This window comes from Mixophyes fleayi, chromosome 6, assembly GCF_038048845.1.
Source record: "Mixophyes fleayi isolate aMixFle1 chromosome 6, aMixFle1.hap1, whole genome shotgun sequence".
In the NCBI taxonomy this organism is placed as follows: Eukaryota; Metazoa; Chordata; class Amphibia; order Anura; family Limnodynastidae; genus Mixophyes; species Mixophyes fleayi.
Window position 1 is genome coordinate 119,562,459 of NC_134407.1, and position 23,449 is coordinate 119,585,907.

The following is a 23,449-nucleotide window of genomic DNA, read 5'->3' on the forward strand; positions in this document are numbered from 1 at the left end:
AGTAATTTGGACCATCTCACATGTCACAATATTATTTTCATACACTTTCAAACAACGACTGCAATGGCCAGGCTGGATGCTAAGTGACAGAGCAATGACTCAAACACATGGCAGTTCCTAGCACATCTAGGAAACATTTCCACACAGCAATGTAAGTAAAGAAAAGTGGTGCAAGATGGAATTCTCCTTGGATCCTGAAATCAGTTATGGTTCATTTGATCGCTCCATCTGTTCCTTAGATAACTGTGGTAAGTCTACAGTTAATACATGGCGCTGACCCCCCTCCAGAATGCAGGCTTTTATCAGACCCAGACCAATCCAGGGTGCCAGACAATGCACTGAAAAGAGCCATTGTAATTCATAGCAAAAAGCAAGTTCATCACTGAGCTTCGAATCAGCCCCAATTCACAAAAGATTATAATATAGTTAGGTACCTTTGACGTAAAGTGCAGATTACAAACACTTTGTGCAATACTGATGAAACAGCAGCAAAGTGGAAGGTAATACATATGCACGGCTATTTAGACATCCATGCTTACATTACTTCTGTAAGCAACATTGTTCTTTGTTAATAAAACTGTTGTCTTTATACCGTTCAAAAAATTAAAAATAATCCTCCACCATTCTTTGGATGTTGATAGTAGGATCAGGTGGAGTTACAGCAGAAATGTCACTAATTCTGGTCAATTCTCTTACAGTAGACAAGACCAGGGGGTAAATGTATCATACTCCGGTTTCTTTAAGTCGCCGGAAATCGGCGAGTTGACAGCTAAAATTTAAAGCGGCGCTGTCTTGTAAAATCAAGTTTCCCTTTACAAGGCAGCGCCGCTTTAAATTTTAGCTGTCAACTCGCCGATTTCCGGCAAAATGAAGAAACCAGAGTATGATACATTTACCCCCAGATGTCAAAATGTTCTGCTGAGTAATCTGCATCATCAATGGGTGTTGTAAGATTTTTGCTAAGCACACAACAGTATATAGCACATGTAGGTAACATTGGCACACAGCGGTAGCTGACAGGAAAAGTGGTGCAAGATGGAATTGTCCTTGGGCCCTCCCACCCACCCTTATGTTGGCTTTTAAAAAGGACATGCACACTTTAACAAGCCAAGCACTTCAGCGACAAGGAGTGCCACATTTGAGGCTGATGTGCTTGCTTTGTTTGGGCCCCCACAAAACAAGCTAACAATGAGCTTTAGGCACCTAAGGTAACAGTGCTGTTAATGAACTCTACTATGACAAGATGTTGTTGTCATCATCCTCAGCCTCATCCTCACCCTCAGTTTGTACATCATCCTCACACATTATTAATTCATCACCGCTGGAATCCACCATTACAGAAGTCTCATTATTTTGATGTAATTGGTGGGAAAGGCCTTCCTCGTGGAACTTGAAGTTCATTTTTATGAACATCATCTTTTCCACATTTTGAGGAAGTAGCCTCCCAATGCCGATCGCTGACAAGGTTCCCGGCTGTGCTGAAAACTCTTTCCGAGTACACACTGTAGGGTGGGCAGCTTAGGCAGTGCAGAGTGAGTTGGTACATGGGTCTCCAAATTCCCTTTTTTTCCTCCCAGTATGTAAAGGGACTGTCTGATGTGTCTATTTCTATGCTGTCGTGAAAATAATCCTCCACCATCCTTTGGATGTTGATAGTAGGATCAGGTAGAATTGCGGCAGAGGTATCACGTTTTTTGGTCAATTCGTTTAGCCCAGACCAGATGTCAAAATGTTGTTCTGAGTCATCTGCATCATCCTTGGGTGTCTTGGGAAAGCCAAGTTCTTTCCTAGCAACAGTTGAGTGAGAAACTGAAGGAGGAGATGCCGTCCTGTCACGTAACACTTGAGCTGTCATCTTGCTCACCAGGAGCTCCTTGCATCCCTTCAGATCTGGGTCAGTTGGAAACAAAGAGAAGTCAAAGCTCGTAAACCGAGGATCAAGCACAGTCGCCAAAATGTAGTGATCCGATTTCAAGATTTTGATAAATCTTGGATCCTGGCGAAGCGAATAAAGTACTTGAACTACAAGTCTGACATACTTAGCGTAATTGCTTTGTTTAATCTCCTCCTTCAGTTTCTGCTTTTCCAAACGTCTAATTAAGAGAATCACTTGACTCAAGCTAGCAGTGTCTGAACTCACTTCAGAGGTGACTACTTTGAATGGTTTCAGCACCTTGCACAACACGGAAAGTATTCTCCACTGCGCTTGACTAAAATACATCCCCCCTCCTTTCCCAATGTCATGGCCTATGGAGTAAGCGTGGATGGCTTTTCGCTGTTCCTCCATCCGCAGAAGCATATACAGGGTGGAATTCCACCTTGCCACCACCTCTTGCTTCAGTTGGTGGCAGGGCAAATTAAATTGCTCTTGAAGCTGTTGTAATCTCCTACATGCTGTTGCAGAATGCCGGAATTGTCCAGATATTTTATGGGACACAGACAGGATCTTCTGCACGTCCCTGTCAGTTTTTAAAAAGCTCTGCACCACCAAGTTCATTGTGTGAGAAACAGGGAATGTGATGGAATTCACCCAGCTGTAATGCTCTCACAATATTGGTGGCGTTATAAGAAATGATATATACTGAGGATATATAGATTGTCAAGTGTATTTTCAAGTGTATGCCTCTTAGTGAAGCCAGTGATACACAGAGTAGCCTGTCTCTGAAAAATGTAACATACTTGGGTACATGCTGCTGCTTTTCCTGCTGGTGAAGGCGAATCACCAACCCAGTGGGCTGTCACAGTCATATAATTATTAGTTTGCCCAGTTCCGCTTATATTTGTCCACATATCTGTGGTTAAGTGTACAGTAGGTAGAATGGTATTTTGTAGCCCAATAATTAAAGTTTTACGAACCTTCTGGTAGAGGTGATGAATAGCTTTTCTAGTAAAATGGTGTTGTGATGGAATTTGGTAACAGGAACACAAGACCTCAAGTAATTGTCTAAAACCAAACGGCATTAATAGTGGCGTCTGTGATCTGCTTTGCGACTGAGTGACAGCTTTCATACTTGCTTCCTCTTGCAAAGGATTGTTTAACAGTCAATTGTTGTAAACTACTAGTAGTCTTCTTCTTGGTCTGCTTCTGGGATGAAGATTCACCCCCAGTAGCAGCACCAGCAGCAACAGCAGTGGGACTATTGCTCAAGAATTCTTCTGAGGAATCCAGGATAGTGTAGGATTTGTGTAAAAATAATTCCACACCTAAGAGGTGGATTTTTTGGTCTTATGCCCAGGCATGACAATGGCCTTCTTTAAACGTGCAAGAACTGCTTCCACTACTTACACAAACAACATCATCCTCATCAACATCCTTATTAGCGCCCTCGTCAGCTACACAAATATCCCCCTCATCCTGTTGCAAATCCAAAGTGGCATCCTCAATTTGTGTATCACCGACTACAATTGGGCTGTTCATGCACACATCTGCAGAAATGCTGAAAGGGGCCTTCTTTATGGTACACTATCAGAATGGTCAGGATTACACATAGCACTTGTGGATAGACTCTCCTCAGATTTGTGTCATTTCTGAATCTGAACATACATTTTTCTCTAATGCTTTAGTATTTTCTTGCAGCTCGGCTTTTACACGTAAAGTATTTGGACATCACTTTTGGAGTCATACTTGATCATGACTGACCTTACAAGAAGATGCCTCAGTGACAGTTGCAGAACTAGCACCCATAGAGACAGGCGAAGGCTTCATTCTTTCCTTGCCACTGCTTACATTTTGGCAATTTTATTTTTTTCTGTAGATAACTTTGCCTGGATTACAGTTCTGTTTTTCTTGACCAATGTATAAGGGTTTTTTTTACATTTTTGTTTCCCTGACTTAAAAACACTATGCACTTTAACATAGGCTTTAGCAGATGACGTAGAGGGATTACTATCATCATGACTGGTGCCAGCAGCTGCTTGGTGCTCCTGGTCTTCTGTGTACTGATGTGAATCCATTTTGATAACACGGTACAATGTGACTGCAGATTAAGAACAACACTGCCAGTCCTATTATTTCTATTTCAACAGTGACAATTAGCAATGGAGCATTGGAGCTCTCCTCTTTTTGTTTTACCTATATAACACAGTACAATGTGACTGCAGATTTAGAAAACCAAGCCTGCTAGCCCTATTATTTGTATTTCAGCAATGACAATTAGCAATGGAGCTCTCCTCTTTGTGCTTTACCTATATAACACAGTACAATGTGACTGCAGATTTAGAAAACCAAGCCTGCCAGCCCTATTATTTGTATTTCAGCAATGACAATTAGCAATGGAGCTTTCCTCTTTGTGTTTTGCCTATATAACACAATACAATGTGACTGCAGATTTAGAAGACCAAGGGGTAAATGTATCAAGGTTCGATTTTGACAGCGTGTTAAAATCGCGGCAAATTTTAGTCACATTTTAGTCAAAAAAATCAGAAATGTATCAAGCGTAGCACATGCGCAATGAACTACGCTACGTGCGTAAGCTCTATTTACACTATTAGTTGATTTCCCCAATAGCGTGGGAAAATCACATAATACAGTACATAGACCTTGCGCAATGAACGCCGGACCTCCTACTAGGTAGGAGGTGTTTGCGGCGGCTCCAGCTTTTTTTATTTTTCTTCAAGCAAGATTAAAGTGTCGGGGATGTACAAATATGGGGCCCTCCTGGCCTAAGAAAAGAAGACTTCTAGCAACAAGGGGCCCCTTCTGGGCGAAGCCAAGAAGAGATTTTACAAGCAAAAACTTTTGGATGGTACCAATAATGTAGGACTGGGACAAGCCTAAACATTTACAAAAACTTGGATTTTTTTTCAAGCATGGACATTTGGAAGGTATAAATACTGTGGGACTGGGGCAAGCAAGGAGAATTTTGTACAGAAAGAAGACATCTTTGGTGAGTATTTGGGGTGTTATTATTTTTAATAAATATATGTGGTGTAAATGAGGGTGGTTACTGTGTTTATTGTGGGTTTTTTATTTTTATTAAATGTATGTGGTAATTACCAGGGTGTTGTGGTTTTTTTAACATTTTCTTTTGTGGAACTACAGGTCCCAGTCAGCCAGGGATGTCAGGGCATGTTGGCACTTGTGGTTCTCCAAGTGCCAACATGCCCTGGCTGCCGTGAGTATGCTGGTGCTTGTAGTTATACAAGCAGCAGCAGGGCCACACTTTTTTGGGCAACCTGGCAGGCTGGGACTTGTAGTTCCACAAAAGAAAATGGCGTCCGTTTGTTATTTTAACTCTTTATCGTCGTATTACCCTACTACCCACAGCCCAGGGGTAGTAGGAAGAGCCCTAGTGCTATCAGCACTGGGCTGGGGGTCTCTAGGGGGGGGGGGGGGGCGCTCGTCTTTTTCGGCGGACCCCACTCCCTTGGGAATTGCATGTCTAAGAATGGGAGCGATACCCCTAGAGACCCTGAGGCCCAGAAGGACTTATATCAGCAACTTGTAAGAATCCGCAAAAGGGTGCCACCCCGGTCATGTCCAACCCATTCCTTCAAGTATGTCAATTGAGCTGCTCGGTAATAAAATTTTATATTGGGGAACGCCAGGCCACCAGAATCCCTGGAGCAATAAAGGGTATCCAAACAGGTATCCAACGTATACGTGTCCTTTTGTACCTTCATATGAGAGAAGAAAGATATTTGTTTATCTTGGAGAAAACCCGCCAAGGAATATAAACAGGGACATCATCATCATCATCATTTATTTATACAGCGCCATCAAATTCCATAGCGCTTTATAATTGGGGACAGACCAGTAATTAACAATACTGGGTAAAACAGATAAAGAGGTGAAAAGGCCCTGCTTGCAAGCTTACAATCTATGGGACAATGGGAGTCAATACATCTACCTATTGCATTTCAGTCCAGACAGATTGCAAAGGTATAGTAATTAGTATGCTATAGGAACCAGCCGCACAGCAATGTTGGTCAGGGGGTCACAGGGTTGTTTTCTTGTGTGAAATGTGTAAAGGGTGTAATAGGGTAGCCTAGTGAGGTTAAGATAGTGGTTGAGGAATATTATAAGCTTGCCTGAAGAGGTGGGTTTTGTAGACCAGAGGCAACTCTTATTGTGTGAGGGAGGGAATTCCATAAAATGGGTGCAGCTCAAAAAAAGTACTGTAACTGGGAATGGGAGGATGTAATGAGAGTGTATGAGAGACGCAGGTCTTGTGCAGAACAGAGGTGTCAAGTTGGGAGATATTGAGACAACTGAGGAGATGTATGTTGGTGTAGTTTTGTTGATGGCCTTGTATGTTAGTAAAAGTATTTTATATTGGATTCAGTTAAAAACAGGCAACCAATGTAGAGACTGACAGAGTGGATCAGCAAAGGAAGTATGATTTGCAAGGAAAATCAGTCTAGCCACTGCATGCAAAATAGATTGTAGTGGTGAGAACCTGTTTAAGGAAAGACGAGTAAGGGGGGAATTGCAATAGTCAATGCAGGATATGATGAGTGCATGAGTTAGAGTATTTGCAGTGTCTTTGTAAGATATGTGCGTATTCTGGAATGTTTTTTAGATATAAAGCCGATGTGGGGAACAAAGGATAGTTCAGAGGCAAGGATCACGGGTTGGGTACCTGAATACGATGCTGAGAAAGCCGACACTGCATACCCCGACATAATCACACTGATAGTGTGTTCCCCGACACACTCTTGACACCGACTGCTTAGAATGCATATTTCAAAGGATTCCGATGAATGAAGATGCCAGCCGAGTAGAATGACGTCACTTTGATGGGCAACTGTTGCTGTTAAGGTGTTCATTTAAGCACATTGTAGAGCTGCGCCTCCTTAAATGAACACCTTAACAGCAACATTAATACAGTCGCCCATCAAAGTGACGTCATTTTACACGGCCAATGTCTACATTTATAAGAATCATTTGAAGTGTGTATGACTAATGGTTAGTCATTATGGCAGGGGGACCCCTGCTGCGTGTCCCCCTGCTATAGTGCCGCCAACCCTGGCTGGTTTGCCTAGTGCTGGTAAAGTAAAGAATGGGGGGACCCCACGCAAAATTTTTCCCTGATTTTCACGGGACCAGCAGTAGTCAGGCAGCACTAGGGTTAAGCTGGAATAGAGGGGGGACCCCACACTTTTTTTTTTTTTTACACTTTCCTCTCTTCTTTACAGTTTTAACACTGCCAGGGCAGTGTAACAGTGATGTGTTTCTACAACACGCTGCTATCAAGCAGCGTGTTGTATCTGGCATGTTTTCAAGCAAACTCTCCTGAGTTTGCTTACTCGCAGCTTCATACATTTGAGACTTGTATAGCTGCAGTGGCAAAAAGTCGGGAGTTTGATCACTGGCGATTTTGGAAATAGCGATTTTGACTGAAGCACAACACTGGCGATTTTGCATGAAATCTCAGCTTCGTACATCTGCGAGTTTCAACTCTGACGATAAAATCGCTGGATTTGCAAAATCGCACCTTGATACATTTACCCCTAAGCCTCTCAGCCCTATTATTTCTATTTCAGCAATGACAATAAGCAATGGAACAATGGAGCTCTCCTCTTTCGCAGCTTAATACATTTGACGAATTGGGGACTAAAATCCCGGGTTATCACCCGCGATTTGCTGCAATTTGAAATCGCGGAAAATATCAGACCTTGATACATTTACTGCCAGATGTCCAGTTTGGTTCACTTATGAACAAATGTCAGTTTTCTCTCCCCATGGAGGATTCCAGCCTCTTTCCCCAGGTAATGAGAGAGACTGACTTAGTAAACTACATCTTGCAGGTGCAAATAATAATTAGCCTGCTATCTGACTGGCAGGTCAGAAGACCTGAAATGGGCCTAATGAATTCCCTCTCACTCTCCATTCACTTAACGGAGCTGTGACAGGATGCCACCCTGTCCGTCGTTGCTGGGAACCGGCTGGGCTTACTTTGCCACTGTCCCCTTTCCTTATTCTGAATACGCCCCTCCTGCCGCAGTGGGAGGGGCCTGCTGCCACCACTGAGCTCTTTTTATGGAACTCAGAACCACGTTCCTTCTGGATAACTGAACCTGCTAGCGTACCTCAATGCTGGTGTACCTGGGCTGGTACTCCTGACCTCTTACTATGGATCAGGGTTGCTGTGGCCTATCACGCTGACCAGGGCTGCATGGATAGCAGGCAGAGTGGTGGTACTGCAGAGCTGGGTCCAACCTCAGAATCAGCCGGAGAACGGATTAGAGTTTGGATCTAATCTGTAGGTCACAGGATTTTCAGCATGGATGATATTTTTATGCAGGTCTATGAAGCAAGTGATGTTTATTGCTCAAGTGTCCTGACAAGGACAGTTCCACTGATTAGAGGTATCAGTGGTCAGGTCAGACGGAACATCAGAATGATACATTTCAGTGTATAAGTCAGTGCATTTTATACAGTTTTGGACACAGGCTATTTTTAGAATTAGGATGTAACCCCGTTTACCAAAACATAGATTTACATGCATCGCAAAGCTAACAATATTTACACTTATCTGTGAAATTCTAGAAACGCTGTGATGTCCTGCATCTTTGTTTTAGTCGCAGGAAATGTAGCAGCACGTTTTAAAGTAAACCTTCCTGTCTCCAAGTGAAACCTCACACATAAAAAGGCCTGATTAGCATTAGACCTTTTGTTCCAACAGTTGCAGAAGACACATTCCCCAAAGAAAGGTATAAACTTCTAACAAGTCATTTCCCCATATCACAATACACAGCAGACTTTCTAAGCAAAGGCTCATTGTATCAGATATATACATCAGACATAATGCATTTCCTCTAGGAAGGCTAAACAGAAAAAATACATGTTCTACTTTTAGGGGTTGGCTAAAATCTAGTCAAGCCCAGGTGTTCCAGTAGTGCATTTAGATAGATGAGATAGATATATATATATATATATATATATATATATATATATATATATATATATATATATATATATGTAATAATAATGGAATAAATGTTCATATTATGCCACACAGTAGTGCCCCAGTTCAATTTATGCCACAATTCATATTATGTCGCACAGTAATGCCCCCAATGCATATGCCACACAGTAATGCCCCCAAACAATGTTATGCCACACAGTAGTGCACCCAAACAATGTTATGCCACACAGTAGTGTCCCCAATGTTATGCCACACAGTAGTGACCCTAATTCATGTTAGGCCACACAGCAGTGCCCCCAATTCATATTATGGCCGCAATAGTGTCCCCCAATTCACATTATGCCCGCAATAGTGCTCCCCAATTCACATATGCCATGCAATAGTGCTTTCAATTCACACATACATAATATATATATATATATATATATATATATATATATATATGTCAGGCGCCGTCCCTGTGCTGTGTCCGTCGCACAGGGACGGACGCCTGCTACTACCGCTGAGCGCTCGGTTGCTAGGCAACCGAGTACACTTCCAGGTCGGCCACCACGTTCCGTTGCTAGGCTCTCTAGTAAATCCGGCGGTGGTGTTCAGCGTCACCACCGCCGCTAATTGAAGGCTCTATTTAAGGATCACTCTGGCACTAGGAGAGTGCCAGGGTAATAGGTCCCACCTAGCTCCAGCGTTCCTGTGTCCTCCTTGTTCTCTGTGTATTACCCGGCTTGCTGACCATTCTACTGTTGATATTCCTGTGTACCGAACCCGGCTTGCTGACCATTCTACTGTTGATATTCCTGTGTACCGAACCCGGCTTGCTGACCATCCTACTGCTAATATTCCTGTGTACCGAACCCGGCTGGCTGACCCTTCTACTTCTGATATTCCTGTGTACTGAACCCGGCTCGTTGACTATCCTCTCCTGCGCTCCTGACCCCGGACCCGGCTACTCCTGACTTTGGCTTGGATCTTCCCTGTGGCATATCCTGATTCTCTCGTTTCCTGGTGAATACCTGGAACACGTTAGACTCCGCGCCTCTTTGGTGAGTAGTGTCAAAATCAGTAAGCACATACTTAAGTTGTGACAATATATATATATATATATATATATATATATATATATATAGTGATAGCACAAAAAGTATAAAGTGGTTAAAATCCACTTACCCGTTGATTGCTACAGTCTCTCTGTTCCTTCTTCTTTCAGCGGTGGCGGGAACATCAAACAATCAGCTGACAGGGTGAAGGGGCGGGTCACATGACTGCAGCTGCGATCGCATTTGATAGATGACTGGCTGTCACTGACAGCCAGTTATCTGCAGCAGTGGGGACGCCGGGGAGGACAGCGGGCCCCCTAGCAATACTATGTACTTGAAAAACAGACATCGGCAGAATGTAAAGGAGACCAGGAAATAACCTGGAGAGAAAGGAGTGAGACAAGTAGAAGAAACAAGCAAAAAAAGAAAGAGTAAAGATTTGACAAACACTGTCTAAGGGAGTTGAAAGCTACAGAGAAAGATGCTGAGAGGGAAAACAGATAACAGCCACTTGAGATGGAAATAGTCTAAATGATTGCAGGTTGTGCGCTCACTTTATCACACTGTGAGCAGCTCACTGACAATGGCCTTGATTTAAAGTTATCAGACAGCACAGCTTGCACCTGCCGCATAATGACCAGAACTGAATCATCCAGTCTGGCAAGTACTGGCAAGGTCAGCGCTGTCTTGTGTACAGACTGAGACAACCACAATGAAAGGGTCCTGTATCAGCCCCTCCCCTCTGATAGCACAGGAATGAAAAGACACATGCATTGTTATTTAGGCATATTCCTGTCATACTGCTCTAATATAGCCACACATTACCCTTTGCACAGATCAGCTTGTAGGAAATGATTGTCCCATTCTAGCATCTGACAATCAGACAGGGGCAGGGGGCGGGTCACATGATCACAGCTGCGATCGCATTTGAAAGATGACTGGCTGTCACTGACAGCCAGTCATCTGCAGCAGCGGGGACGCCAGGGAGGACAGCGGCCTACTGGTGAGGACAACTGGCCCCCAGGTGAGTCGGATGGGCTCCGCCTACTTCTAAAAGGGGGTGTGGCTGTAAGGCATCGTGGCCTCCTGGTGATTTTCCAAGTATCCCGTTGGGCCAGACCGACGCTGTCTCCATGCAATATGAATTAAGCTCTATCAGTGTACAGAACTTTATTCATAATTGTGTACTTCTTAAATTCTTACCTGTGCACACCTGCTTTGCTATTTCTTTTTAAGTGAAATAACAAAATTCATAACCCAACATAATTGCTGACTGCCAGATAAATTATTTTAATGTATATGCATAAAGCTGCCTGGGTGGTATTAAACGGTAAATGTGTTAAATGAACACCAACAAAAACATAATTTAAATTTATTAGTAACTGAAGAACTAGGTGTACTGTTCTGGTACTGTTTCTGGTAATTCAAAGGGCAATTCACTTAGTCCATGATTGCATTGAAGTGACAATCGTGGCACCACAGTGCTTGAGAAACCAGCTCAGATATCTAAGAACTTATGTTTAGGTTTGAGACAACGCCTTTAGACAACTTGTAAGAACCTTTATTTAGAGTTCATGTAATCTGTAGACATCCTACGATAAATATTTTGACACTTGAATAAACTTTCTTTCAGCTGTAAATTCAAACTACCGTATTTGCCGGCGTATAAGACGACTGGGCGTATAAGACGACCCCCAACATTTCCACTCAAAATTATAGAGTTTGTTATATACTCGCCGTATAAGACTACCCCCTCTTCCGCACACCTTCCACACACACACTGTATTAAATCACTGGCCCCCACACACACTGTATTAAATCACTGGCCCCCACACACGCTGTATTAAATCACTGGCCCCCACACACACACTGTATTAAATCACTGGCCCCCACACACACTGCATGAAGTCACTGGCCCCCACACACGCTGTATTAAATCACTGGCCCCCACACACACTGCATTAAATCACTGGCCCCCACACACACACTGCATTAAGTCACTGGCCCCCACACACACACACACTCATATATGCTGATCACACACTCTGCATTGACATGACATAACATAAAACAAACATAACATAACACATACTAATAACACTAACCTTCTTCTGCTGTCACTCTCCTCTGTCCCCCTCCTGTCACTCTCATCTGTCCCTCTCTCCCTCTCTCACTTTGCCCCCTCTGCCGCGCCCCAGCCATAAAAAAAAAACAGAAACACTTACCAATCCGCGCGGCGCCGGGACCCAGCATCCTCCTCTCTCACGCAGCAGCTGTCACTGATATGTCCCGCGGCACCCCTGAGACCCCTGAGTTTGGCACCCGGCGTATAAGACGACCCCCCCACTTGTTTTTCAGGTAAAAAAAGTCGTCTTATACGCCGGCAAATACGGTACTTGTATCTGGCCTCTAGCAGCCTCTTTCACATCTCTGGCCATTAACGTTACCAGAGCATACTTTGCTGAGCCCCAACCTAAGGGCATGGGCTTCTATAGCATGTTTGATACAAGTAAAACATGACATGAGAGGTGATATTATTGCCCTCTGTTATAACAATCATAAACCGTATAAGTCCAATTTTCAGACTACTGTGTATTTAGAGTATAAATTATGTGTACACATAAAATTATTTTCAACATTATATACTGTAACCTTTACTGCAACATTAATTAATGTGAGATGTGAAAAACATGAGATATGCAGAGGTAAAAATAAATATTTTATACACACATTATTAATCACACTTCTATACATAAATACACACATATATCATGGAATATGTGGACATTATATGAATCTTCTTAGACGTATCCTGTATACTTGGAAAACGTACGTTAACAATTAGTTATTTTTCAGGTAATGCATTAAGACATCTAACATGGGGATTGATGTTTGGGCTGGCTCTAAAGGCACATGATTATAATTTTGTTTAGAAAAGTCCTAGGCAAATCAGGAACCATTTTGTCAAATCCAGCAGCCATCCATATATTTTAAAGAGATGCACTCCTTGAGATTTATCAAACGTATTTTGAGCTCTATATCTACTTGGCTACTAGGACTTATCAGGTGCTGTTTCAGTTAGTATTTTTAGTTATACCAAAGTGTGACTACAGTAAGTTACTTCCCACAGGGACTGAAAATGTTCACTTGACCTGAAGCATTCTGATGCATATGACTAACATAATAACTTTATTTGTTACTTTTTTAGGTTTTTCAAAGTAAAGAGATTATTGTCATAAATTCAAGGCATGTCTTTTAGTCTTAACTTTCAGCATGACCTAACTTTGATAGAGTGGCGTAGAATAAAAGAAAAGCAACACACTGAGGGACATTTTCCAAAGTGCTGTTTTGTGTGCGAGTTTGAAATCACTGCATACCACTTGCGGTTGTGATTTCAAAGTCACTGTATTTTCTATCCACCAGTTTGGAGATTGAAAACTCAAACAACCGCATATAGTTGGCGATGTGTGGTGGTTTTAAAAGACCCAATTGATTTCCAACCACCATATTTTGAACAATGCGGTTTTTGCATTTCTGAATTTCATTGGGCCTTAAAAAACTGCTGGATTAGATTGACAAAAGTCCTGTAAAAAATGACAGTAAACCTGGGCAGTGGCCTTTAAAGAAGTCAGTGAACCACTGCTGAAAAACGTTTTTTTCCGACATCAAAAGACTCACTGCCCATAAATCCATGTCTGTAAGGCAACTATGCTCCCTAAAATCGCTATCTTGACATACCCACATTTGTGTAACGGGGACTAATAGGGGTACACAACCCACCGCCAATCCCTCCCTACGCCTACGTTACTCACCTGTTCCCGAGGGAATGCTATGGAACACCTTACTGCACGGGTACACCCGATCCGGAACTCACCTGGCTTCTCCTGCTCACCCACCGGTGCGGTCCCTATGGAGGAAGCAAAAAGGTCAGGGCCCGCATCCCCAGGAGGGAGGGCAGTGTCCGAGGTGGGAATACAAGGAAGAGACACATACTCCACCCCGACTGTCGACACCTCGTTTTGTTCTGGGCTACCACTATGCTGCCACGAGGACCTGGGAACGGTCCTGCCAAAGTACTCCGCCCACCAGAAGGGGGGAGCCCATGCTGCCCAAGGAGACTCTGGAGAATACTCACCGTTTCCGCTCCCTCCGTTCCTTCCTCCGTGGTCCAACTATCGCCACCCCCTTACTCTAATCGTGAGACGATGGTGACAGGCTACCCCTACCCAACTTACAGGGGCCTACCAAGTATGCAGCCTTACTTCTAGGGGAGCATGCACTGTGTCAGGGCGGCGTGATGGAACCCACAGAGCCACACGCCACCTGGTCAGGTGCCTCCGCCTGGAACCGCCAGCGGCCGCTTCTGGAGCACAGAGTAGAACCACCTAACCCGGTAGTAACACCGCCTGGATTGGAACCGTCAGGCGGACTTGCCGGAACCAGCGTCAGGCACCCAAGTGGAACCATAGGCTAGGCCTGCCTGAACTCACCCGGGGCGTGCTGTGCGGGCAATGGGGAACGCAACCACAGCCCCCCTAACGCTGTGTGAGCCCAGGGGATGGATATGATACCACTGCTTGTCCTGACTTCTAAGCGGATGAGAGGAGGGGAATAACTAACTAGATTCTTAAGGGGAGGCAGGCGAAGGAGGGCTAGGGAAAGAACCCAACCACCAGGGTCTACCGATGGTAGGGGCCGAATATCTTGCACCTGGAAAGAGAGGTACAACAAAACCACACAAGCGATACACCATACAATGCAGTATAACAATGAGACACAGCGCACCCTGGATGACCCTAATCCTGGACTAATCAATAGCAAAACACGTTTCCCTCCTACACAATGCACACCTACACCCTACCTAGGGCCTACTGCACTGGACCTACTACCAGGGCCTGGTACCCTTTTGTCACGAACTAGGAGCCTAGTGCCCTGAACCTGCTACTAGGGCCTTGTGCCCTTGCAACACTACCTAGGGACCTACTACCCCGAGCCTACAACTAGGGCCTTGTGCCCTTTTTACACTAACCAGGGGCCTAGTGCCCTAAAGTTACCTACCTAAACCTAGCTGCGCCCGGGCCTTGTGGCCACTATCCAAACACAAGCCTAATACCTGACTGTGCCCACAGGCCTTGTGCCTGAAGAAATGAATAATGCCGGGACTGCTCCAAGATTATATACAGAGTGCGGGCGTGGACCCGGGAGAAGGGCTGCCCAATAGGGCCCTACCGTGCGCTGCCGTCTTCAGGGATCTTCTCCCGGGGTTCCCCCAGCTGCTGCAATCCTCTTTGCTTGCTGCCGGATTCTCCAGTGGTTCCCGCTGGGTCTTCAGGAGGCAGAGGCGCTCTTAGCCCTGACAAGGGCTCTCTGCTTCCACCCGCCGCCGGCTGCTGTCCTTCTTCTCTTGCCTCGGTCCCGTTGCGCACGACGTCCTCTCTCTCCTTGCACCGCCACCGACTCACCCATTCCCGCGGCCATCGGCTCCTTAAATAGATGCGGCAACGTCCGATAACATCACCGTGTCCCTGCGTGATGCCGCGGCAAGCCCTGATTGGCTCGCCGTGGCGCCACAATACAGAGGACCAAGCGGGGAACTCGGATTGGTTCCCCATCTTGGCCAACCGCACGGACGCCGCCGGAGTAGCTCCAGGTACATCCCTCACATTTGCAATGTGGCTGCTATACCTTTTTCATAGCCTTCCAAGCCCTGACAGGCCAATGAGCTGCTACTTTCTCAATCTTGCTTCTCACCTTATTTGTGTAGGAGCTGTCCTGGTGGTTTTCCAGCAGTTTTTGAACTGCTGCTGACATATGTATTCTGTATTCTAATCATGGAAAAAATTGGCACAGTGATATGTAATGTAGAGCTTTGCAAAATAGCAAGTTTCTGGTGTGTTACAAGCAGTTTCGTCTTTAGAAAATATGCGGATTTAAAACCGCCAAAAAAACAGTGGTTTTACAAAATCGTACTTTGGAAAATGTCCCTCATCGTGAACATGCCTTCATATTTTGGGATATCATCTTCACCATCACCATTTATTTATATAGCACCACTGATTCTGCAGCACTTTACAGAGAACTCATTCACATCAGTCCCTGCCCCATTTGAGCTTAAAGTCTAAATTGCCTAACATACACACAGACAGAGAGACTAGGGTCAATTTTGATAGCAGCCAATTAATCTACAAGTATGTTTTTGGAGTGTGGGAGGAAACCAGAGTCCCCTGAGGAAACCCACGCAAACACGGGGAGAACATACAAACTCCACACAGATAAGGCCATGGTCGGGGATTGAACTCATTACCCAAGCACTGTGAGGCAGAAGTGCTAACCACTTAGGCACCGCACTGCCCAGTATGTCACTCTGTACTTAAGGGCAAAACCGCACAAGGGGTGTGAAATATAGATAACAACTGTACAGGAAAACCACAGTAGTCACATATCTTTCAAAATGATAATTGATATTGTTGTAATTAACTTATGTTTGATATGTAAATGTATGGTTAGTTATGACTGGTTTATTGAAGGGGGAGTTATGTCTCGCATATGTCCAAAAAAAGTTATGCAAGGTTAAAACCTTTGGACTGTTTTTGGACAAACTATAATTGACACCCAGGGGACATTTCCTCCACACATTAGCATATGCAATGCCCCTCTGAATGCCCTCCCATGTGTGGGAGAGAGTAGATGGTCAGTTCTTGGGGTCTCAGTCTAATTGAAGAACTGTCCCTTTCATTCTGTCTTGGCCCCAGGCATAGAGATTATTATATGTAAGTTTTTATTCTCTGTAATTTCATCCCATTTGTTTTTATAACTCTATTGCATTTATTTTATTTGTATGTCATTTATTATATGTTCTTTTTTATTATATCCAAATGCCCTGTACCTTTGTATATTAGATCTAAAAATTAATACATTTTGTCCTTGATACTCTAACGAATCCATTAGCCTTTTATGAAGAATATTGCTTGACCATGTTAACCCTTTGAATGCTGGATTGTGAAGTGTTAGGTACACTAATAGACAGCAACCCTGTGTTGACTAGTCTTGGACTGGATTTCATGTAACAGGGAGACCTCACACTCGGGTCCTAGTACCTGTGCTGCTTAAGGATGAGGTATGGGGCTATGATGCCTATTTTCTGTAATTAATTATTTTATTACACAGGTCACTCTTCAGAATGCTCAACAGCCCTCCTATGCAGGGCTGGTGCAAGGTTGCTTGGCCTACTACCCCTCCTCCCCCCCGATACTCACTTCCCAGCCCCTAAACACCAGACATTTGTAAAATAAAAAAAGTAACTTTTACCTGTTCCCTGCTGGCTGGTAAGGCTGCAGTTCAGATGCACTGATGTCCATATGTATTGATGTCTGATGCAGAATGCTATCCAGGCTTCACCGTTGCTTAGGAGCAAACACAGAATATCTAGAGGGGAGGCTCCAAATGTTAGATTTCAGAACAAAATAAAAAAAAAAACATCACACACATGTTACGCCTGACTGACATGTCCCCGCTGCCCACCAACTATTTTCACTTATGCCCACCTGCTCACTAGCTATTCAGACATATGCCACCCCTTGCCTATCAGCTGTTATCACATATGCTGCCCACATAAAGTCAGCTTTACTCACATGCCCTTTCTGCTCACTAGCTTATCTCTCACATACACCCGTACCCAAGGTGCTCTAGCCAGCTTGTTTCATACATGCCCCTCTGCCCACCAGCTTTTCTTTAAAATCATCATCATCATAATTCTGCAGCGCTGTACAGAGGACTCACTCACATCAGTCCCTGCCCCATAGGAGCTTACTATCTAAATTCCCTAACATACACACACACAGACAGACAGACAGACAGAGACTAGGGTCAATTTGATAGCAGCCAATTAACCTACTAGTATGTTTTTGGAATGTGGGAGGAAACCGGAGCACCCAGAGGAAACCCCATGCAAACACGGGAAGAACATACAAACTCCACACAGATAAGGCCATGATCGGGAATCGAACTCATGACCCCAGTGCTGTGAGGCAGAAGTGCTAGCCACAAAGCCACCTTGCTGCCCCTTTAAAATGCTCCCCCCATGTCCACCTGCTTTTCTCAAACATGCTTCCCTGCCAAACTACTTTCCTCTCACATGCCCCCTTGCCAACCAGCTTTTTTCTCAATACCCTCTTTCCCACAGGATTTTAATAAATAAACAGCTTAATGTTTGCGCAGCCATTTTTTTTTTTTTAGTATTTGCCCACTACATGGCTCTCCTCTGTTGCTGTTTATTAGTATAATTCATTTTACATCTACAGTATACGTTAGCACATGCAAATAAATAGAGAAAGATAATCTAGAACTTTCTATTTTTATTTGCATTTGTTAATGTATTCTATGGATGTAAAATTAATTATACTAATAAACAGAAACAGAGGAGAGCCAAATAGTGGGCCAATAATATAAAACAAAGATGTCTCCTACTATAACCCATTTAAAGCAGTCCTCGTAGCTTAATATGAGTAATGCAAAGTTCTGCAATTGCAGCAAGGTAGCGCCATTTCAGGATGGCGTTACCTGTCATTTTCTATGGGATCCAGCTGAAGCCTCTCCAACTTCGCTGGATTTCTCACCCATGGAATTCCTATGCACATGTGCATAGTGCCTCCTCCATTCACTAGCAGCGCTAGGTAAACTGTAAAAAGAATTCATACTGGAGGGGGGGACTTCGCTGGGTCTAGCGTAGCCCTGGAATGGTGAATTACAGGGGTGCTTGATTATTGCAATGCTGCTTAAGGATTGTCACCATGCTGTTTTACTACATAGACTACATAGCTTGTACTTCATGGAGATTTCAGAGCGTATTCCCCACCCCCACCCCACTCTCCTCCATTTTCTCCAGCCACAGCTCCTCCAGTTTTCAACCCCCTTACTGTAGTCTCCCCCAGTTTTCTGTAGCATCCTCTCCCTCTTCCCCCATTTTCTGTAGCCTACTCTACCCCTATTTTCTCTGTATTAATATACTTATTCCTCTCTTATTCTTTTCTCTGCTTCTCTTCTGTCTTCTCTCTTCTTTGGTTGTCTGACTCCTGTCGGCTCCTCTTCACCGACAGCGTTATGACGTCACAATGCTGCTAGGACCAGACACTGGGCATTGTTGAAAATGTGGTGCTGCACTGTAGCAGCACCACAATGTAGACATAGAGGGCCTGAGTCATTAAGGAAAGTAAGGCAAAAAAAAAGGAGTAAATGTTCTCTGGGACAAACCATGTTAAAATGCAAGGGGTGCAAAGTAGTTTATTATTTTGCACATACGTTAAATACTGGTTGTTTTTTCATCTAGCACATAAATATTTGATAGCTTTATTTTTACAGTAAAATTTAAGGTTGATCTATGACATGCCCTATCCCAACTATAAATCTGTCCTCACATTTTAAATTTTCTTCCCCTCCAATGCAACATTGTTTTGCCCAGGTGAAAAGTTACTCTTTCTTTATGCTTTGCTCTCCTTAATGACTCAGGGCCAGAGTCTGCAGAATAGATAGATTGCGGGTGGGCGTTGCACCCTGGCCGATCACACCACCTGCAATTACTTAAATAATAATGTGTCATTCTGAGCCATTATTAATGATTATTCGGCCACAGTGCCGTCCCTCAGAGGCTGGCACCCCAGGCAGCTGCCTAATGGTGGCTCTAGCCCTCCTCCTGTTGGTCATTGCATGTAAAGGCATGACATAGGGAAGGTCTTCCTGGAGCTTTCACAAACCCAAAATTGATAGCAAGGTACTGTACTACAGCAGTTAAAAGGTAATCTCACAGATGTGCTGTGTATTGCATGGTGTGACAACATATCACTGTATTGTAGAACAGGATTTCTTGGCGGAATGTGAGTAAAGTAGGAAACATCTGTATGTAGTTATAATAGTCACATCTATTTGATATTTGAACCTTTATGAATTGGTATGTTTCAGCAAAAACATTACACAATATTACACACATTTCCATCCAGAAACATGATGTAGAAATTGCTTTTAAAATTTGTAAAAGTTCTCATGGTTTTAAATACAACTCATTATCTTGACACTGCTCCATGTATTTTTGTTGTCACTTATAAATGTCCTTTTGTGTTACGTAAATTGTACCTTAGCTATTGTTTCCCTGCTGCAAAAAAAGTATTACCTTTCAGTGTTCTGTCAGGTTGCAAGATTACAATCATGAAATACTAGCACAATGAAAGAATGATACACTCACAAACTATGTATAAGAAAAAGATTTAATAATTAATATGACAATTAAAATACTTAGCTTCGATAGGTTGTTAGACACACACGTAATTCCCCTGATTTACAGCATGGAGACCCTACATTCAACAAGCAGACCTCAAGTTGAATCATGCATCCTAGAATACTTTGATGGAGGAGATCTGGCACAGCCTTCTTGACTTACCAGCGAGGTCTAAAGAAGGTCTGAACTATGCCATCCTTATATAATCATTTTCCTTACACTAAAGTGAAATTCTGATGCAATATGGGCAGTTGATGACAGTATCATTCTGAGTAAAACAGCAAAGTTTGCAAACTGAACAATTACATCCATATATTGCTTAACAACAAACATTACAACAAATACTTAAGAATACACAAATACTCTCTGTCTGTTGTAAAATCAACATTACCTTAAGTTGGTAAATAACCATTGTCTGAGCTTAGTTGAAGGACATAGTCCACTGTACTGGGTTTAGGCAAAACATGGCCATAAAAGACAAGTAAATAATGTGATGAAACATCACAGACTTAGGGCTAGATTTACTAAGCTGCGGGTTTGAAAAAGTGGGGATGTTGCCTATAGCAACCAATCAGATTCTAGCTTTCTTTTATTTAGTACCTTCTACAAAATGACAGCTAGAATCTGATTGGTTGCTATAGGCAACATCCCCACTTTTTCAAACCCGCAACTTAGTAAATCTAGCCCTTAGTATCTGTTCCTAAAAAGACACATAGAAATTAATGATAGACTCCATCTTGTTTCTTAATAAAATTAAAATACCATACTACTACAAGTGTGCTGTGCATTGTAAAAGTTACCATATGGCAAATTTCAGTGTCGGAAATCTTACTACCACCGTGCATAAGTTGAATTTATTAACTCTGTTTACCTTTTCTGTTTCTGGTCTAGCAGCATTTGCATGTTTGGCATTCATTTGAGAAATAGAAATATGCATTGTATAACAAAATACAGAAAAATATAAAAGCTATTTTGTAACTAAATAAGTTCCTTAAACCACAACCAGTCCTGTAATAAGCAATGAGAGAAAAAAACTGCAGTGTCAACCCCTCTCCCCTGACCTTGATTGCTCAGTACACATAATTTTGTTTAGTCAGCAAAACATCTCACAGTCAGAGGTCAATCCCAAGTGCACAGAGAGATTTATAGTTTTGAGACCAGGGTGAGGGGGTTACTGCAGAGTTGGAATAATTTATGTTAACCATCTGTTTTTTATTTGTTGTTGTTCTTATCTATTCTACCAGTTTAAATAGGAAGTTGTATTGACAAGTGAACATACTGTCATATTGTCTTATAGACCGGATGGCCGTTCACACCCATATGCACATCTGGAACCCAGTGTACGCTTGTTGTTGGAAGAAAAAGAACAAGATTTGCTGGCCCTACAGGAAACTGTTCAAGTGAGTGCGATGGGAGCCTAGAACGCTGCTTCTTAGAGACTTTATTTGCAGTTTGGAGGTTCCAATAACACTGCAGTGCTGCTTTAATCAGGAGCAGTGACTGTATGGGTGAGGCTTGCTTAAAGTGAGCATCTGCAGTACAGTACTCTGTATATACACATCTGAACATTCTATGTGGTATTGAGTGTATCATATGAACTTTTGCGAAGCTGTAGGTTGGAGTATAGAGTTTATGTATACATACCATATTCCACACCCTAATAAATCATACTGAGCATAGTATAGAGAGAGATTCTTAAAAAGATCAAAAGGAGCATAAGCATGGTTTTGTATGTTAAAGCAAAGCAGGAAGATTGTTGTGAATAAAAATTATGAAAAGAGGAGATGTCAAAAGAGATAAGTCAGAATAGCCAGAACTGTATGAATTTAAATTGGATTGTCTAAATCAGAAATATACAAGTAGGATTTATGGTCCTTTGATTGTCACAAATACAGTACAGTCAGTCCTTTGAAGTCTCAGATCAATGACACACTCAGACTTTGGGTCACAGAACAATGGCACCCTGACATGGGATGCCAGATTAAAAAATGCACTACTGGTATGATTAGTACAATAACTGAACAAACTAATATATGTTGTTTTACACGGTTCATGAACCAAACATCAGCATACAATTATCATAAATATTCTGTGTAGAAGAGACAAATATCAATTGTGACATGCTTTAATAAATAACATTATTAAATGTCTTTAATAATAAAAGAATAGTAATTTAAACGATTCCATATTGGTTAACTTTTTTTAGGGGCTAAATGTGCAAAATACTCCCAAAAGGTCTATTTTGAAAATATAAGCTTTAGGTAAAATTGATTACTAGATACAGTAGTATAGTGTATCTAGCACTTGCCCTAACTGACGCTTCTTCATATTTTGGAAGGCCAAGTGTATGCAGTATTCTGTCTACAACTGCATCACAAACCAACGTCATCATCTTTGAGCTGAGTAGCGTAAATAATATGTGACACTACTCAGTTCCGCTGACATCGGCTAGATGGCTCACAGTAAGGGCTAGGTGTAGTTATGGGACTACTTATTCCTTGCCTTCTGAAGATGGAAAAGCCAAAGGTAAGTGCTACTGCTAGATGTGCTCTATTAGAGAATGCATCTAACAACTATTTTACATAGGAAGGGAGTTTTTTCTTGTCTGGTTTGGATTTTTTTTTGTTATCTGTAAGAAAGAAAAAAGATTGTTTGTTTCTTTTGTTTTAAATTTGCCAAATCATATCACTGACAAGTGCAATGCAGCACTGTTTCTGCTTTACACTTTATTTGAATATTCCTGTATACTATTTGAAATGACACAGACTACTTTACACTGGGCACCTGAAAGAAAAATCTGGTCACAAAGACATTCAACAGAGGAAAATAGATGTATTGTCATAATTTATTTATAAGATGCCACTAAGGTCTGCTGCGACATACAATGGGTGGTAAAACAAAGCAACAATGATTATAAAAGTCAAAACAGTGGAAAAAGGACAAGCTGGAAGTAACCAGTGAAAGGTTGTATAGGTACGAGACGGTCATTGGAATGGGAGACTTCTACTAGAAGCAGAGACATTAGAAAAATAGAAGATGCCATTTTTCATTACAACACTTATTTCATGCCCCCATACAAATGCAGATTTTAATGTTCATGTCACAGGAACAAGTCGGTGGAACAACATAGCCTCTCAGGTATTTTTACCACAGGCTCTCACCCACCCAGAAATCCTGTTATCAGACACCCTGACCTTCCGTATGTTGTAAGTGAAGGGAAAGGGAAATCTGCTGCACCACTTTGCAAATCCCTACATTGGCTCCCTGTATCCTCC

At 42.7% G+C, this 23,449-nt stretch overlaps 1 protein-coding gene across 3 annotated transcripts in view; it reads left to right on the forward strand.

Annotated features, from left to right (window-relative positions):
* Positions 1–23,449, forward strand: part of LOC142161510 (sperm flagellar protein 1-like) — an 86,928-nt gene that overhangs the window by 52,030 nt on the left and 11,449 nt on the right. For 2 of the 3 annotated variants that reach the window (XM_075217190.1, XM_075217191.1), the window contains exon 6: positions 21,472–21,574. In XM_075217190.1, the coding sequence (XP_075073291.1) occupies positions 21,472–21,574 (103 nt within the window). Of the gene's footprint in view, positions 1–21,471; positions 21,575–23,449 lie in introns of those variants that run through there. The other variant, XM_075217192.1, reaches the window with a different exon arrangement.